The 14,919-nt window shown below is 54.5% G+C and overlaps 3 protein-coding genes across 10 annotated transcripts in view; 2 read left to right on the forward strand and 1 right to left on the reverse strand.

Annotated features, from left to right (window-relative positions):
- Positions 1–5,131, forward strand: part of CARM1 (coactivator associated arginine methyltransferase 1) — a 43,721-nt gene extending 38,590 nt beyond the window's left edge. For 4 of the 6 annotated variants that reach the window (XM_055544938.1, XM_055544964.1, XM_055544956.1 and 1 more), the window contains 8 exons: positions 1,672–1,757; positions 1,947–2,036; positions 2,456–2,593; positions 2,680–2,769; positions 2,853–2,965; positions 3,079–3,156; positions 3,396–3,464; positions 3,621–5,131. In XM_055544938.1, coding sequence (XP_055400913.1) covers positions 1,672–1,757; positions 1,947–2,036; positions 2,456–2,593; positions 2,680–2,769; positions 2,853–2,965; positions 3,079–3,156; positions 3,396–3,464; positions 3,621–3,763 — 807 coding nt within the window. In that variant the 3' untranslated portion in view covers positions 3,764–5,131. Of the gene's footprint in view, positions 1–1,671; positions 1,758–1,946; positions 2,037–2,455; positions 2,594–2,679; positions 2,770–2,852; positions 2,966–3,078; positions 3,157–3,395 lie in introns of all 6 variants that reach the window. The other 2 variants (XM_055544929.1, XM_055544948.1) reach the window with 2 other exon arrangements.
- YIPF2 (Yip1 domain family member 2) lies at positions 4,252–9,916 on the reverse strand. Of its 3 annotated transcripts, none has more exons than XM_055544994.1 (10): positions 9,803–9,916; positions 9,588–9,646; positions 8,785–8,939; positions 8,589–8,669; positions 7,591–7,678; positions 6,037–6,153; positions 5,787–5,953; positions 5,527–5,709; positions 5,310–5,425; positions 4,252–5,194 (listed from the first exon to the last, which is right to left on the reverse strand). In XM_055544994.1, the coding sequence occupies exons 2-9, from the start codon at positions 9,616–9,618 to the stop codon at positions 5,327–5,329; spliced, it is 921 nt and encodes a 306-aa protein (XP_055400969.1). In that variant the 5' UTR covers positions 9,619–9,646; positions 9,803–9,916; the 3' UTR covers positions 4,252–5,194; positions 5,310–5,326. The 3 variants fall into 3 exon arrangements, with proteins under 3 accessions (XP_055400969.1, XP_055400962.1, XP_055400978.1); XM_055544987.1 differs by having other exon boundaries at positions 5,310–5,440; positions 9,803–9,911; XM_055545003.1 differs by lacking the exon at positions 8,589–8,669 and having other exon boundaries at positions 5,310–5,440; positions 9,803–9,915.
- Positions 9,917–9,940: 24 nt separating this feature from the next.
- Positions 9,941–11,879, forward strand: TIMM29 (translocase of inner mitochondrial membrane 29). Its single transcript, XM_055545015.1, has 2 exons — positions 9,941–10,134; positions 10,211–11,879. The coding sequence occupies exons 1-2, from the start codon at positions 10,041–10,043 to the stop codon at positions 10,897–10,899; spliced, it is 783 nt and encodes a 260-aa protein (XP_055400990.1). The 5' UTR covers positions 9,941–10,040; the 3' UTR covers positions 10,900–11,879.
- Positions 11,880–14,919: the final 3,040 nt, after the last annotated feature.

Consider the following 14,919-nt stretch of genomic DNA (forward strand, 5'->3'; position numbering starts at 1 on the left):
GCCACCGGACCACTAGGAAAGTCCTAAATATGTGTTGTATTGACTGATATACTGCCAATATCTATTGGTGTTAAAAACTAAACTCAAGAAATTTAAGAATATGCATTAAAGGATGACAGTAAAACCCATTATATGTTAATATAAACAGCATTTTTTGAAAAGAAAACTATTTTCTAAAACTTTCCAGCAAGAATTAGTGTCATTTGAAATTTGCCAATCTCTTTAGTGTCTGGCTTAGCAGAAGACAGTTGGATTCTGCTTCTTTTGTTGTTGTTATTGGATTCTGCTTCTGCATTCAATCTGTTATGGTATCATAGGTGAGTGAATGAATGAAAAGGACAGAAAACACCTTAGTGTTACATGAACGTAGTTTTGACCTGAGGGAGCTCTGGAAAGGGACCATGTTTTGAGAACTGCAGCTTCAGGGTAGTCTCCATCATCTTAGTGAGGCTGGTGGTTCATAGGCCCCTGTCCTAGCCTCCCAGTTCCAATCTGGTGCTGAACCATATTTAAATAAAAAAATTAAAAATCGTATTAAAAAAAAGATAGCTTCATTTAAAAAAAAATCTTATTTCTATTTTAATGGGGCAGTAAATGCATTTGTTCAATCAGCCATCTTTAGTCAGTATTTTTTTTAAAGAAGTCTGCTTATTTAATGTAATTATTTGGCTGAGTTGCATGGCCTGAGGGATCTTGGTTCCCTGGCCAGGGATTGAACCTGTGAGCCCTGCACTGGAAATGTGGAGTCTAAACCACTGGACCGGCGGCGAAGTCCCTTTGCTTTAGCTTTTTAATCTCATAGAAGCATCTTTCTGCTTGGTTCCCTACCACCATCCCACATGTAGCTCAAAAACTGACAAATGCCAAGAACTAAAATCACATGTGCAGTGTCCACCTCGAATCTCCACATTTCCTTTTTTTTTTTTTTAGCATCTTGGCCCCTTGAGTCCTAGCCGCCTCAGTAATCCCGAGTCCCCATCTGGCTTTCCCCACACAGGGAGGCCTCTGAAGGGCCCCACCCCCAGGGGAAAGGCACGTGTGAAACAGCACCTCTCCTCCGTCTAAGGTCTTGGCCCCAGAGCTGTGGCTGCTGCGGTTGCTCTCCAGTGAAGCAGACAACTATTGTTGTCGTTGTTCTTTTTTATTCAGTTCATATAGTTCTTGACAGTCTGACATGAAATCTCCGTCATAGCTGTGAGTGGATGTCAGCGTAGTTCACTCACTTGATGTTTGTGAATTTGCTTAACAATTTATCTTGGAGATCTTTCCCCATCTATTCTAAAGAGCCTTTTCATCCTTTTTCACATGCGTGATCTTTACCTGTTGGGCCATCACTAGTTTACCTTCCAGGCTGTTTCTGCTCTTGGCAATCTGTAACTATGGGTGGAAGTTCTGTACATGTGCACATAGATTTGTAGGTTACAATCCCTGAAGTGGAACTGCCAAGTCTTTCAAGCAGATGAATAGTTGTCATTTTGAGAGCTGTCACCTAATTGCCCTTCATTGTGTCAGACCAGTTCCTCCTCCCCCCAGCATGGCCGAGAAGGGCAAACTGCAAACTGGTTTGAGCCAAATGGCCTAGAGGCTGCAGCCAGCCTGGAAGAGGGCCGGGCTTCCCCTTCTCCTCACAGCCCGTGCCTGAAGCCAGGTCACTCTTCTGCTCTCTCCCAGGACACATTTGACATCCGGATCCTGATGGCCAAGTCCGTTAAGTACACGGTGAACTTCTTAGAAGCCAAAGAAGGAGATTTGCACAGGTACCAGCAGCCCTCCACCCCTGGCACCCCGTCCTCCTGGGCTCAACTCGTTCTGGAGGTCAGGGCCACTGCTGGCTCCCTTGGGCAGAACCCTGCTTCCCAGGCTGGGTGGGCTAGGGCCCCCACACCCCTCTCCTCTCCCAGAAGCCCTGTCACCTTCCCCAGCAATCACTGCCCTTTGCCTTACAGGATAGAAATCCCATTCAAGTTCCACATGCTGCATTCCGGACTGGTTCACGGTCTGGCTTTCTGGTTTGATGTCGCTTTCATCGGCTCTATGTGAGTGCACCCGAGCAGAGCAGGTGGCCCCCCTACTCCAGCCCCAGGTGGTAACTCCAGGCCTGGCTGGCTCCGATGATGCACTGGGGGCTGGAAGGGCCTGACTCGACTCTGCCGGGTGCTACTGCTCCTTGCAGAAGGCAGTGGGAGCTGGCCTTCGAGCAATAGACTATTGGAGGAGGGTGGTGGTCTACCCTGTTCAAAGTGACTGTTCTTCACGGGACCTGATTGTGTCTCTTGGTGTGTATGTCAGGGTGAGTGGGCGTAGGTAGAACTTCCTGGACAGCCAGCCTGTCTCCGCTCCAGGGGACCCCTGGGTGGCGGAGGCCAGGGGTAGAGGGTAGGTGCTTGGGGAAAGCTCAGAATGCACAAGGTGGGGGTCTAGCCCAGTCAAGGGCATGCCTGTCCCTGCTTGGCAGAATGACCGTGTGGCTGTCCACGGCCCCGACGGAGCCCCTGACCCACTGGTACCAAGTCCGGTGCCTGTTCCAGTCGCCACTGTTCGCCAAGGCCGGGGACACGCTCTCAGGGACATGTCTACTTATTGCCAACAAAAGGTGTGAGCAGCCGCCGGGGGCTGGGGGCAGCAAGGGCTCAGTCCCTCCCGGCAGCCAGCTCACGGCCGCCCTCCCTGCCTCCGCAGACAGAGCTACGACATCAGTATTGTGGCCCAGGTGGACCAGACAGGCTCCAAGTCCAGCAACCTCCTGGACCTGAAAAACCCATTCTTCAGGTAGGACGGGCCCTGGGCCTGCGCGGGGGGCGCCCTCCTCGCCCGCTGCCCCTCGCCCTGCCCACGGGCCGTCTCTGCTGCAGATACACAGGCACGACACCCTCCCCGCCGCCTGGCTCCCACTACACATCCCCCTCGGAGAACATGTGGAATGCCGGCAGCACCTACAACCTCAGCAGTGGGATGGCCGTGGCTGGTGAGCAGCCCGCGTGTGCGTGGGGTGGGGGCGGGGGCAGGGTCCTTCCCTGGACCCCCGCCAGTGCTGGCCCGTCGAGCCCTCCTGCCCTGACCTCTCACTCCCCGGTGCAGGAATGCCGACCGCCTACGACCTGAGCAGTGTTATTGCCGGAGGCTCCAGTGTGGGCCACAACAACCTGATTCCTCTAGGTGAGCCCACAGGGGTGGGTGCGCCCAGGACCACCGTGAGCTTGGGCCTTCTGCCTCACCACCTTTGCTTCTTCCCCGGGGGCTGAGCTCCGCCCCCCAACTGCCTCTCCACCTTGCTCTGCGGGCGCCGCACCCACCCTCACCCGAGTGTGAGCACCCACCAGCCGGGCACGTGGGCCGGGCAGGCTGGGGGCGGTGACGCCATCTCCTTTCCTTCCTTCCTTCCTCCTGCTGTGCAGCCAACACGGGGATTGTCAATCACACCCACTCCCGGATGGGCTCCATAATGAGCACAGGGATTGTCCAAGGTAATGGTGGGCGGGGGTCGCAGGGCCCCGCGGGTGTGCGTGTGCCCGGGTGCCCGCCTGCCCTCTCTCCTGTGCTCTTTCTCTCTGACTCTGCCATGGGTCTGGGCGGGCAAGGGGACAGAAGCAGCCCCTTAGTGCCCACCCCCTGCCCCACAGGGTCCTCTGGCGCCCAGGGCAGCGGCGGCGGCAGCTCCAGCGCCCACTATGCGGTCAACAGCCAGTTCACCATGGGCGGCCCCGCCATCTCCATGGCCTCACCCATGTCCATCCCGACCAACACCATGCACTATGGGAGCTAGGCCCCTGCGGCGTGGAACGGACTGACAGCACCAGGAAACCAAATGAAGACCCTGCCCCACCCCGGGCGGCTTTGACCCCTGTACTGGAGAGACCCACATACCCGGCCACAGCCCTCTTTGCTACGGGAACTTGAACACTTTTTTACACGACGTTGCCGCCGCCGCCGCCCCCACCCCACTGCCCATCCACATCTTGGCCCCAAGCGCGTGTCGCTGCCATATTTTACACACGATCATGTCGTGGGAGCTCTGTGCCCCCCCACCCCCCGGCCCCCTCCACCCTGACCTGGGTTTGACATCTTCTGTAACAGGCGTGTCCGGGCCTGGCAGCTGCAGGCCTGGCGGGGAGGGAGGGGGCAGTGGCCGCCCTGCCCGGTCCCTCGGGCCAGTCCCCTGCCTGTCTCCAACAGGGAAGGCAGTCCTGGCTGGCCCCTTCCTGGAGGGGCCTCCCCTTCAACTACCAGGCCTTGGTCACCACAGGCGTGACATGCTGCTTTTTTTAATTTTATTTTTTTATGAAAAGAACCAGTGTCAATCCACAGACCCTCTGAGAAATCAGGCCGGCCGGGCCGAGCCAGCAGCCCCTCTCCCCAGCTCAGAGGCTCAGTGGTGAGGGGTGGCCCTACCAAGTCTTCAGGATGGGGTGGGGCCGGGCCTCTGGAGCCCAGGGAGCCCCTCGGCCCCCTCCCACCAAAGGGTTCACCTCACACTTGAATGTACAACCCACCCGGCTGTCGGGAAGGCCCTCCGTCCTCAGCCCCTGCCTCTTGCTGCTGTCCTGTCCCTGAGCCCCTGCAGGCCCAGCCCCACCTGCACCCAGAGCTAGAAAGGGTGGCCTGGGGGCCCTGGGCCTGGAGGGAAGGGTCAGCGTCAGCCGCTTGGGGCAGACGCAGAAACCTCAAGGGTCTGTCGTGGAAGGCGTCCTTTTTCCTAGTAGCTAACGTTAGGCCTGTGTACCCCCTTCAGTATTTGTAGATGCTCCTCCCCCGCCTCCTACTCTGATGGCATTCTGGTCCCACCCCAGCCTGGGAAGGGGCCTTGCAGGGACCTCTCCAAAAAAAAAGGAAAGAAAAGGAAAAAAATAAAAATAAAAAAACCCACGGAAATGTATGTTTCAGCACAGGCAGTTTTCTTCTAATTCTGCTCCCCCGTTTCTAACAACCCCAGACTTGGATGTGGCGGAGCTCAGGCTCAGCTCAAGGCCCGCTCTCTGGGCGCCCCAGGAAGAGCAAGTGTGGCCCAGGCTGGGGTGGCCCCTGGGGGCGATGGCCGCCCTGGAAGCTCCCTGCTCTGCCCTTCTCCTGCCTTTATATCAATTCTCTGAATCACCTTTGCATAGAAAATAAAAGTGTTTGCTTTGTAAGAAAAGTCTGGAAAGTAGCGAAATGATCTTGAGGTTTCAGGGGAGCCTCCAGTCACCATCTCTTGGGCCTGAAAGAGAGAAACTGAGAAGTGGCCCCGTGGCTTCTAACATCGGGCAGGGGGCAGGGGAGTGCAGTTGGAGCTGGAGACCCTGCCCCCAGCCCAGCTGGGGACAGTTCCTCACCTGCAGGCTCAGCCTTCCTAGGCTGCCACAGACCTTGGCAGGGTGGGTGGCAACATTGTGGCTGGAGGCTGAGAGGCGGCTTGGTGGGGAGATGCCATGGGCTCTGGAGGCAGCGGCTGGAAGAAATAAAACTGATCCAAGAGCCCTGGGTCAGCACTGGAGCCGGGGAGCTGAGTCCCCACCCCGAGCCCAGCCTGTGACCACCCCAGCCCAGTACCTTGCAGCCCATGGCCAGGAGGGCGTGGAGTAGCACCACCACAGACAGCAGCACCCCAGCTGCCCACCGGGTGTCCTCACGGACAACGGGCCAGAGGGTAAACACCAGGCCAGTGGCTGACAGGGCTAGGGCCAGGGCCCCGAAGAGCCACTGCAGCCACGGGACAGGGATGAGCCACAGGACCTGGGGGGATACAGGCAGCTGGCTAGCAGGTCGTCCCTGTGGCGCCCGGGACCCACCCACCCCTGGGCCCTACTCACCACAGTGGGAATGAAGACAAAGAGGGAGTAGCCGTAGATGCACACGGTCTCCAGGAAGGTGTAAAGCCCCATGCGCTCCCGGACACCCTTGCGCCACCGCAGGAAGCCCCACAGTGCCAGCGGCACCAGCCACGCGTAGCAGTAGATGGTGATGCTGGCCACGGTCACTGCGGGCCAATCGGGTTATCACTCCTGGGCCCCATGGCACCCTGAGCCCTTCCAGCTCCCAGGCCTTGCCCACTTCACTTGCCTTTGTGGAACTGGGGGCTGTAGTGGATGGATGGGTCCCTCCTCTGGGCCAGCACCAGGGTCAGGTTGCCAGTGATGGCCAAGACAAAGGCCAGCGTGGCACAGATCCAGAAGGGGCCTGTGGGTGGAGCACAGTCAGGGCCCCAGGGTGGGAGGTCCCAGGACTAGTGACCTGCGCCATCCGGTCCCAGCCTCTTTCCAAGCTCCGGGCTGCCTCCACCCCCACCGCTTCCTTGATATGGTGTCACACTGGTGACAGACTAGCAGCTGAATCCAGCCTTCATCTCTCATCTCTCTTGGCTTTTCAGTGGCCTTTGACGTAGCTGATCCCCTCCATCTGGAAACACTCTCCATGCGGTTCCCAGGGTTTTACGCTCTTGCTTTTGTCTCATCTCACTGGCAACTCCTCAGCCTCTTTGACCCCCTGAACTCTTTAACAATGAGGGGACCACAGTTCTCAAACCTCCTCTGTGTTCATTCACCCCTTTTGTGAGCTTGTCCAACCTCAGGGCCTTCTGCCACCTCTGTGCCCACAACCCCCAGTGTCCCAAGTCTGGGCCTCTGCCCTGAACCTGGGGCTCCTATTCAACATTCCATTCCACTTAGCATGCCCACTCTTTCCCTTAGAATCTTCTCACCTTTTCCCATTGATAAATGGAATTCCCTCTTTCTGGGGAAATTGTTAGTCACTCAGTTGTGTCCAACTCTGTGACCCCATGGACTGTAGCTGCCACGCTTCTCTGTCCATGGAATTCTCCAGTGAGAATACTGGAGTGGGTTGCCATTCCCTTCTCCGGGGGATCTTCCCACTCCAGGGATCAAACCCTGGTTTCCTGCATTGCAGGCAGATTCTTTACCATCTGAGCCACCAGGGAAGGTCCCGCTTTCTCACAGTCCAGGCAAAAGCTGGGAAGCATCCTTGCCACCTCTCCCCCCACCTGCCAAGTGTGTCAGCACATCCTGCTGGCTCCATCTTCCATGTTTGCCAGCATCTAACCCCCACTCTCTACCTCCCAGGCCAGGCCCATGATTCCACACGCGACTCCTCCCTGGTCCTCCAGCTTCTGCCCTTGCCCCCCACAGGGCCTGCAGCACCCAAGGGCACTTGGCTAAGATCTCTTCTCACCAAAGCACAGGAGGCCCATGTGGTCTGACCGGTCACCTCTGGGGCCTGCGGGCAGCTCGTTCCAGTGCCGTCAGTGCTGCCCTGCAGTGCACGCCTGTTTCCGCCACACGTCTCTTCTGTGATGTTCTTCCCCCGGGTCTCGCCACCCTTAACCCCAACACCAACAAGGCTCATTCCCTCACCCTCCTCAGCAGGGCCTTCCCTGAGCAACCCACACAACATAACAGCTCCCACCCTCTAAACACTCTGCTTCTCCTCCCAGCCCCACAGCCCTCTGCTGCCTCGCTTGGCCCTGTCTGCATGAACAGAGTACGTTTCAATTCTACCCGAGTGACTGTGCTTTGCGCTCAGCTGTATACCAGGGCCTGGCCCTCTGTCAACATGTGTTGCATCAATAACTGAATGAATTGAACGCACAACCTCACTCACCATACAGGTCTGGCCGATTCCGCAGGTGGTGCCGTACAAAGTTGTGGCCGGGTCGGGGCAGCAGCGAGCCTTTGATCCGGTCCAGGACCTGGGGGGCAAGGCCAGGACCTAGGACAGAAGCCCATCTGGGGCTCCTCACTACCCACAAAGGAAAGAGGGTCACCCTCCTTAGGGGTTCCTTCCCTGCTTGACCTCCCACCTCCTCCATGCTCTCATTTCTCTCCTGTGGCCTGGAGCCCCTTGCCCTGGGCAGCCCCTACTCAATATCCCAGTGTCCCCCCACTCTGAAGGACGCTTCAGGGCCTGCCATCTTTTTCTTAGCGTCCCCCTCCTCTCTGCTTGGCTGCCCTGGACTCCCCTGCTGTCCACCGCCTCCTGCCCCCAATAAGAACTGTCAACAAATCCTGGGTAATCTTCCCCCATCTCTGCCAACGTCTTTCCTACTCCAGAACCCTGGCTTATCACCATCTCCCACCCTGGCCTCCAATTTCATGTCACTCAGTCCTTTCCTGCTCTGAACCCTTCCATGACCCCCTAGCACCTTTAGGAGAAAACCCAAACTCCTTAGTACAGCTCATGAGATCCTTGGTGATCTGGCCTCTCTGCCTGGCCCCCACCTCACTCTCCAGACTGAGTGAGAGGCAGCCTCTGCAGCAGTGGTTGGCTTCTCTCATCTCTGGTCCCCTGCCTATGCTGTTCCCCGTGCCTGGAACATACTTATGCTTCCCTCCACTCTAAGTCTACCTGCTTGTCTAAGTCCCAGCAAATCTGTCGCCTTCTCCAGGGGGCCTTTCCCTGTGCACCATGTCACGTGTGCTCCCCGTGTTCCCGAGTCCCACTCAGGCCACACACATGCAGTCCACCCAGTCATGTCTACCAGCCTGGGTGGGGGCTGTTCTCCCATGTGCCTATTGCCAGCAATGGCCCAAGGCCTGGTGCACAGGAAGTTCTCAGTGAATAGTGGCTGGACCCCATCCCACCAGCTTCCTGGGTCTGACCTGTGAGGTGTCCACGTCGAAGAAGCTCTGATAGTAGCCAAAGGTCCAGAAACCAGGCTGCTGCTTCTCCTCCTGTAGGAGCTGCACAGTGCAGACTTTCAGTGCTGAGGGTGCGGGGGTGGGGGTGGAGGGGTGCGCCAGAGGGAGGGTAGGAGGGACAAGACAGAGGCAGGGCACAGGGACTCCTGGGACTCACCACGGTCTTGTCGCTCTCCTCTACCTCATCCTCAGCTCCATAACTGCCGCCTGAGTCCATTGCCACAGCCACATGCCCCTTAGGGCTCAGCTGATCACTTCTGGTGGTGGTCTCATTCGGGGTCTGGGCCAGCAGATTAGTAGCTTCCTCGAACTCTGTCGAGAAGGAATATGGGACACAGGTGTATTTGGGAGTCGAGGCAATTTCGTTTTGCCCACAGCTCGTCTGGGGAGACTGGCGTGCTGCAGTCCATGGGGTCACAAAGAGTCGGGCATGACTTAGGGACTGAACGACATCTGGGAGCCAAGAGTAACCATCCCCACCTCGGTGTTACCCCCAGCCCAGAGTTTCCTCAACTGTAGTGAGTGGGAAGGAGGCGTGTCCCCTCCTTCCTAACACAGGACCACAATGAGGGCTGGCTCAGGGATGGGGCAGAGCCTCAGATTTGTGGTCTGAGTTTAAGGTGGGAGCGGTGCCAATGCAGGAAGGAGATGCAGGAGACCCGGGTTTGATACTTGGATTGGGAAGATGCCCTGGAGGAGGAAGTGTCAACCCAGTCCAGTATTCTTGCCGGGAGAATCCCACGGACGGAGGAGCCTGGCCGGCTACAGTCCATGGGGTCGCAAGGAGTCGGATACGACTGAGAGACTAAGCACGCACGGGGTTCGAGTTAGAATGGGTTTCATGTCTGGGTGGTTGTTCACAGCTGACTGGGGTTCGGGTTAGATCTGAGCTGGAAACTCGATGGGAGGTTTCGGCCAGTGGAAGGAACAGGATTCCGGCCGGGTCGCGGCTGCACTCACCGTGGAAGGCCAGCTCGTCAGCCGCTGCCATGGTCTCTCAGGGTCGTCACCGCATCCCTCTGAGGATAGAGGCCAATCAGACTCTCTCTCGACACCAGTCGGCGCCCCTCCTGGACGCCAGCCTCAACCCCAAGCCCGGCCTGGCGGCTCCCGCACCCACCGGAACGTGAACTCGCCTCTCCTGCCCCACAGGTGTACCCATGCCCCCCCCTTACCTGAGGCGATCTCAACCGGCGGGGCCCGGGCTCTCTGCGCCTGCGCGACCCGCCCACCCGCCGCAGATGACCCAACTCAGATCTGACAGCAACATCCGGCGTCGGTCCGTCTGCTATCCTTTTCCGATGGGGAAAGATTTCCGGTGATGTTGACGCTTGCACAGAAGAGATTCTCCGGGTCCTCTGTTTTGTATGCGTGGTGTTTCTCTTCGGAGAACGGACGCCCAGCCGGAAGACAATGGCGGCTGCCGCTCTGAAGAGATTTTGGTCCCGAAGCCGTAGAGAGGCGCGTGACGCTGCAGCCGCAAAGCCCGGCGTGTGGGCGCGGTTGGGTGAGTAGCAGCGGGAGGCGGCGGGGTGGGTGGCGCCAGAGGCCGGGCGGCTCTCAATGCTCTTTTCTCCCCTCAGGCGCTTGGGCCCGCTCGCTGCTCCAAGATTATGCCGAGGCCTGCAAGGACGCGGCGGCGGCGGCGCGGGCCCGGCCCGGGAAGGCGGCCGTGTACTTGGGGCTGCTGGGTGGCGCGGCGGCCTGTTGGTCCCTGGCACCCAGCGAGGCAGCCTTCGAGGAGGCGCTGCTCGACGCGTCGGGGACCCTCCTGCTGCTGGCGCCCGCCACTCGCAACCGCGACTCGGAGGCGTTCGTGCAGCGACTGCTCTGGCTGCGTGGTCGCGGCTGTCTGCGCCACGTGAGCCTGGGCCTCTTCTCGCTGGTGTACGAGGCGCCCTTCGATGCCCAAGCCAGCCTCTACCAGGCTCGCTGTCGGTACCTGCAGCCCCGCTGGACCGACTTCCCGGACCGGATTCTGGATGTGGGCTTCGTGGGCCGCTGGTGGGTGCTGGGGGCCCGGATGCGCGATTGCGACATCAACGACGACGAGTTTCTGCACCTGCCGGCTCACCTGCGCGTCGTCGGGCCCCACCAGCTGCACTCGGAGGCCAATGAGCGGCTCTTCGACGAGAAATACAAGCCTGTGGTGCTCACCGACGACCAGGTGGACCAGGCGCTGTGGGAGGACCAGGTTTTGCAGAAGGAGAAGAAGGACCAGCTCGCCCTGAGCCAGGCTGACTCTCTGCTGCCGTCGGAGGCCGCGAGATGAAACTCAGACCCCCCGGGTCCCGACCGGGCTCCCGGCCCCCGCAGAATGCTGGCCCGGGAATGTGCAGTCGGTGCGTGTGAGCCTCAAACGCAGAGTGGTGGAAGTAAATTATTTGCAACGTTCTCTCCCTGGGTTTTCACAAAATCGGGGGCCTCCCTCTCACTTGTTCGCTGTGAGCAGACGGCTTATTGAGAGCCTCCCTGGTCTAAGAGTTGGGGAGAGCAGAGAAACGTGCCATGTCATCTTTATCACTGCCAGAGTTGGTAAGAAACTTTAGACGGAAATAAGCCTTTTTCACTGGGCTTTACGGTTCTCCTGACTAGGGTAACTTGCAGATTTTCGTTTTAAAATTTGACCTAAAAGGTTTATTCTCTATTTCCATGAGGGACATGTATTTTTTAATTCGGTTTGAAATAATTGTAGTCTCAGAGGAAATTGGAACAATAATCGAGACATTCTGTGTAAAGGTTCACCCGGCTTTGCACAATTGATAACATTTCACACTGTCCTTATTGTTCCGTTGCTAACTCGAGTGGGACTCTTTTGCGACTCCGTGGATTGGAGCCCACAAGCCTCCTCTGTCTGTGGGATTTCTCAGGCAAGAATACTGGAGTGGGTTGCCATTTCCTTTCAGTAACCTTGAAAATTCAGAATCATTTGGAAAGGAGTATGTCGCTAAGAGTTGGACAGGACTGAGGGACTTCACTTTCACTTTTCACTTTCATGCAATGGAGAAGGAAATGGCAACCCACTCCAGTATTCTTGCCTGGAGAATCCCAGGGATGGAGGAGCCTGTTGGGTGCCATCTATGGGGGTTGCACCGAGTCGGACACGACTGATGCGACTTAGCAGCAGCAGCAGCATGTTAATGTCTATAGCTGGGGTAAAATCGTACTTTTAAAACTACTGTTACAAGAGTGAGACAGCCTCCGTCACTGCTGGGGCCTATGACTAGTTAATAAATCAGGAGATGAAACCACCGTCTTTGTTGTTACATTGTGTTTATCTGTTTTGCTGTTAAGTTTTGGTACTTGGACCTTCCCTTCATACTATAGGGTGCATTGGACACATGGTAATGTTTATATCCTTATTTGGGGGCAGAGGAGCATCTTTAAGCCAGCATGTCCGTTTTACAAAGGAAAAATTTTGTTATTTTTCCAGAGCTGTGGCAGACTTCATGATTGAAACTAACTTCTCAAACTCATGGTATTATCTTTGACCCTAATAACGTGCTACTAGAAACTACTGAATACTGTTACCACTAGCCATAAATAAAAGCTAAGTACAGAAATAAGTGAATATAAACAAAAAGCAATGAAAACAAAAGAGAAATGATACTATAAATTGTAATCCTATACCATTACCTGCTGAAGGCTCTGGACCTGAATCCTGTTGTTCAAGAGAAATTAACCAACATCAGGGAAAGGTTTAAGATGCACTGATATCAAAATGAGACTTGCTCTTTACCATGATCATGAAGTATTTAGAAAAAAGAGACAGACTTTCCTGCTGGTCCAGTGGTCAAGACTCCAAGTTTCCACTGCAAGGGGCACAGATTCTATCCCTGGTCAGGGAACTAAGATCCCATGTACCTCAAGGCATGGCCAAAATTATAAAAATTTTTAAAAAGTATTAAGAGGATTGCACATCGTCATTGAGTTGGTTATTAAATGACACTCAAAGCCAGGGAGTCCTACCATATTTGCTCCCTGCTCCAGTAGCTCTGGTGTCCTGAGTTTGGTATGAGGCATGTGGACTAGAGCGGTTAGGTTTGACAGGGGCCTGAATGTTCATGCTCAGCACCTTAGAGTATACACAGACCTCCAGAGGACGGTCCAGCTTAAGCTTCGTTAACTGTTCACTGTTAAGCTTCCAGTATCCCTCAGTGCTCAGCCCAGTGTGGGCCCCAGCAAATGTTTATACTAGACATGCCCATTATAGGTGGGAGTTGCTGTGATCCTACTGGGAAGGGGAAAGCAGACAGGGACTTGGCTCCCCATCCTTTGGCCAGTCCAGAGTAAGAGACCTTCAGATCTCAACCCTGCCCAGGGCATAAATAGCAAAGTAGACATAATGTCTCCATTTGCATAAGGGCAGTAGAATCTGAGGAAGAAGAAGTGGGTTTTGAGGGAATTCCTGTCGATCCAATGGTTAGGACTCTGAGTTTCCACCTGATGGGAAGAACAGACTCATTGGCAAAGCCCCTAATGCTGGGAAAGATTGAAGGCGGGAGGAGAAGGGGACGACAGAGGATGAGATGGATGGCATCACTGACTCGACGGACGTGAGTTTTGAGTAAGCTCCCCGAGTTGGTGATGGACAGGGAGACCTGGCATGCTGCAGTCCATGGGGTCACAAAGAGTCAGACACGACTGAGCAACTGAAGTGAATATAAATTGGCCACAGACATGCATGTGTCACCTGCATCCTGAACGGCCCCTCCGCCTCCCTCCCCACCCCATCCCTCCAGGCTGTCACAGAGCACTGGCTTTGGGTGCCCTGTGTCATATATCAAGCTTGCCCTGGCTATCTGCTTTACACATGGTGATGTGTATGTTTCAGTGCTGTTCTCAAATTATCTCCCTCTCCTCCCACTGAGTCCAAAAGTCTGTTCTTTATGTGAAAACGGATTCTTAACCCCTGGGCCACCAGGGAAGTCCTGGAGGAAAGAAATTGAAGATACAAATAAATGGAAAGATAGGCCATGCTCATGGATTGGAAGTACAACTGTGTAGGACCCTACAGGGTCTTCCTGGGACAGACCCCACCATGTCCTTTGCCTGCCTTGTCTGTTAAAAAAACTTGAGCTTCCTCGGCTTTCCCCAAGATTCAAAGAATAAATTCTATCAGAGAAGGGCAGAAATACAGAAACACAGGGAAAGAGTCAAGCAAGACAAAATAATAGTTTCACCATTAAAGTCAAGGACCTTTAGTTCCTCCTCAAGGGCTATAGATGATCTTCTGAGGCATATTGTTCGAGCTGTTTTGCAGATACTGAAACGTGCACCACGGGGAAGAAGTTAACGAGAAGGTTGATGATGTTGAGTCCCAATTAATCAGTCAGAAGAATGTTAAATACACCTGGCCTTTAAAAATCTTTCCCCGAAAGCCTTGGTGTTTAGGCCTTCTGAACATTAGCTGCCTGGTGGAATCCCCTGGTGGTCTCGTGGTTAGGACTCTGAGCTTCCATTGCAGGAGGCCTGGGTTCAATCCCTAGTCAGGGAACTACGATCCTGCAAGGGGCACAGCAGTATGGCCAAACAAATAAGTAAATAATAGAATAAGATAAACATTGGCTTCCTGAACTCCTTGCTTGGGGCTCTGCAGTAATCACTGCACTTTCCTTCACCACAAAGATGCATCAGTAGGTTGGCTTTACTTTGTGTGGGCGAGTGACGCTACATTTGGTTCAGCAACAGAAGAATTAACATTGTTAAAACTGTAATCCCTACCAAAATTTGAATGACATTTTTCACAGAACTAGAACAAAGAATCCTGAAACTTGTATAGAACCACATAAGATCCCAATAGCCAAAGTAATTTTGAGAAAGAACAAAGCTGAATTTATCATACTGCATGATTTAACCTGGATTTAATACTGCATACTACAAAGCTATTGTAATCAAAACAGTACAGAAATAGATCAATGGAACAGAATACAGAGCCCAGAAATAAACCCACAGGTTTATTTACAAATGCTCCTTTGTAGTCAGTTAATTTACCACAAAGGAGCCAAGAATATACAATAGGGAAAGGACAGTCTCTTCAATAAATGGTGTTGGGAAAACTGGACCACTATCTTAAACCATCCACAAAAATTAACTCAAAATGGATTAAAGACTGAAACATAAGTCCTGAAACCATAAAACTAGAAGAGAACATGGGCGATAGCTAGCTCTTTAACATCAGTCTTGGGGATAATATTTTTGAATTGGCACCAAACAAAGGCAACAAGAAATAAGTGGGACTATATCAAACTAAAAACTTGTGCTCAGAAAATGAAAACATCAACAAAATGAA

The sequence above is a fragment of the Bubalus kerabau genome, chromosome 1 (genome assembly GCF_029407905.1).
Source record: "Bubalus kerabau isolate K-KA32 ecotype Philippines breed swamp buffalo chromosome 1, PCC_UOA_SB_1v2, whole genome shotgun sequence".
NCBI classification, from domain to species: domain Eukaryota; kingdom Metazoa; phylum Chordata; class Mammalia; order Artiodactyla; family Bovidae; genus Bubalus; species Bubalus kerabau.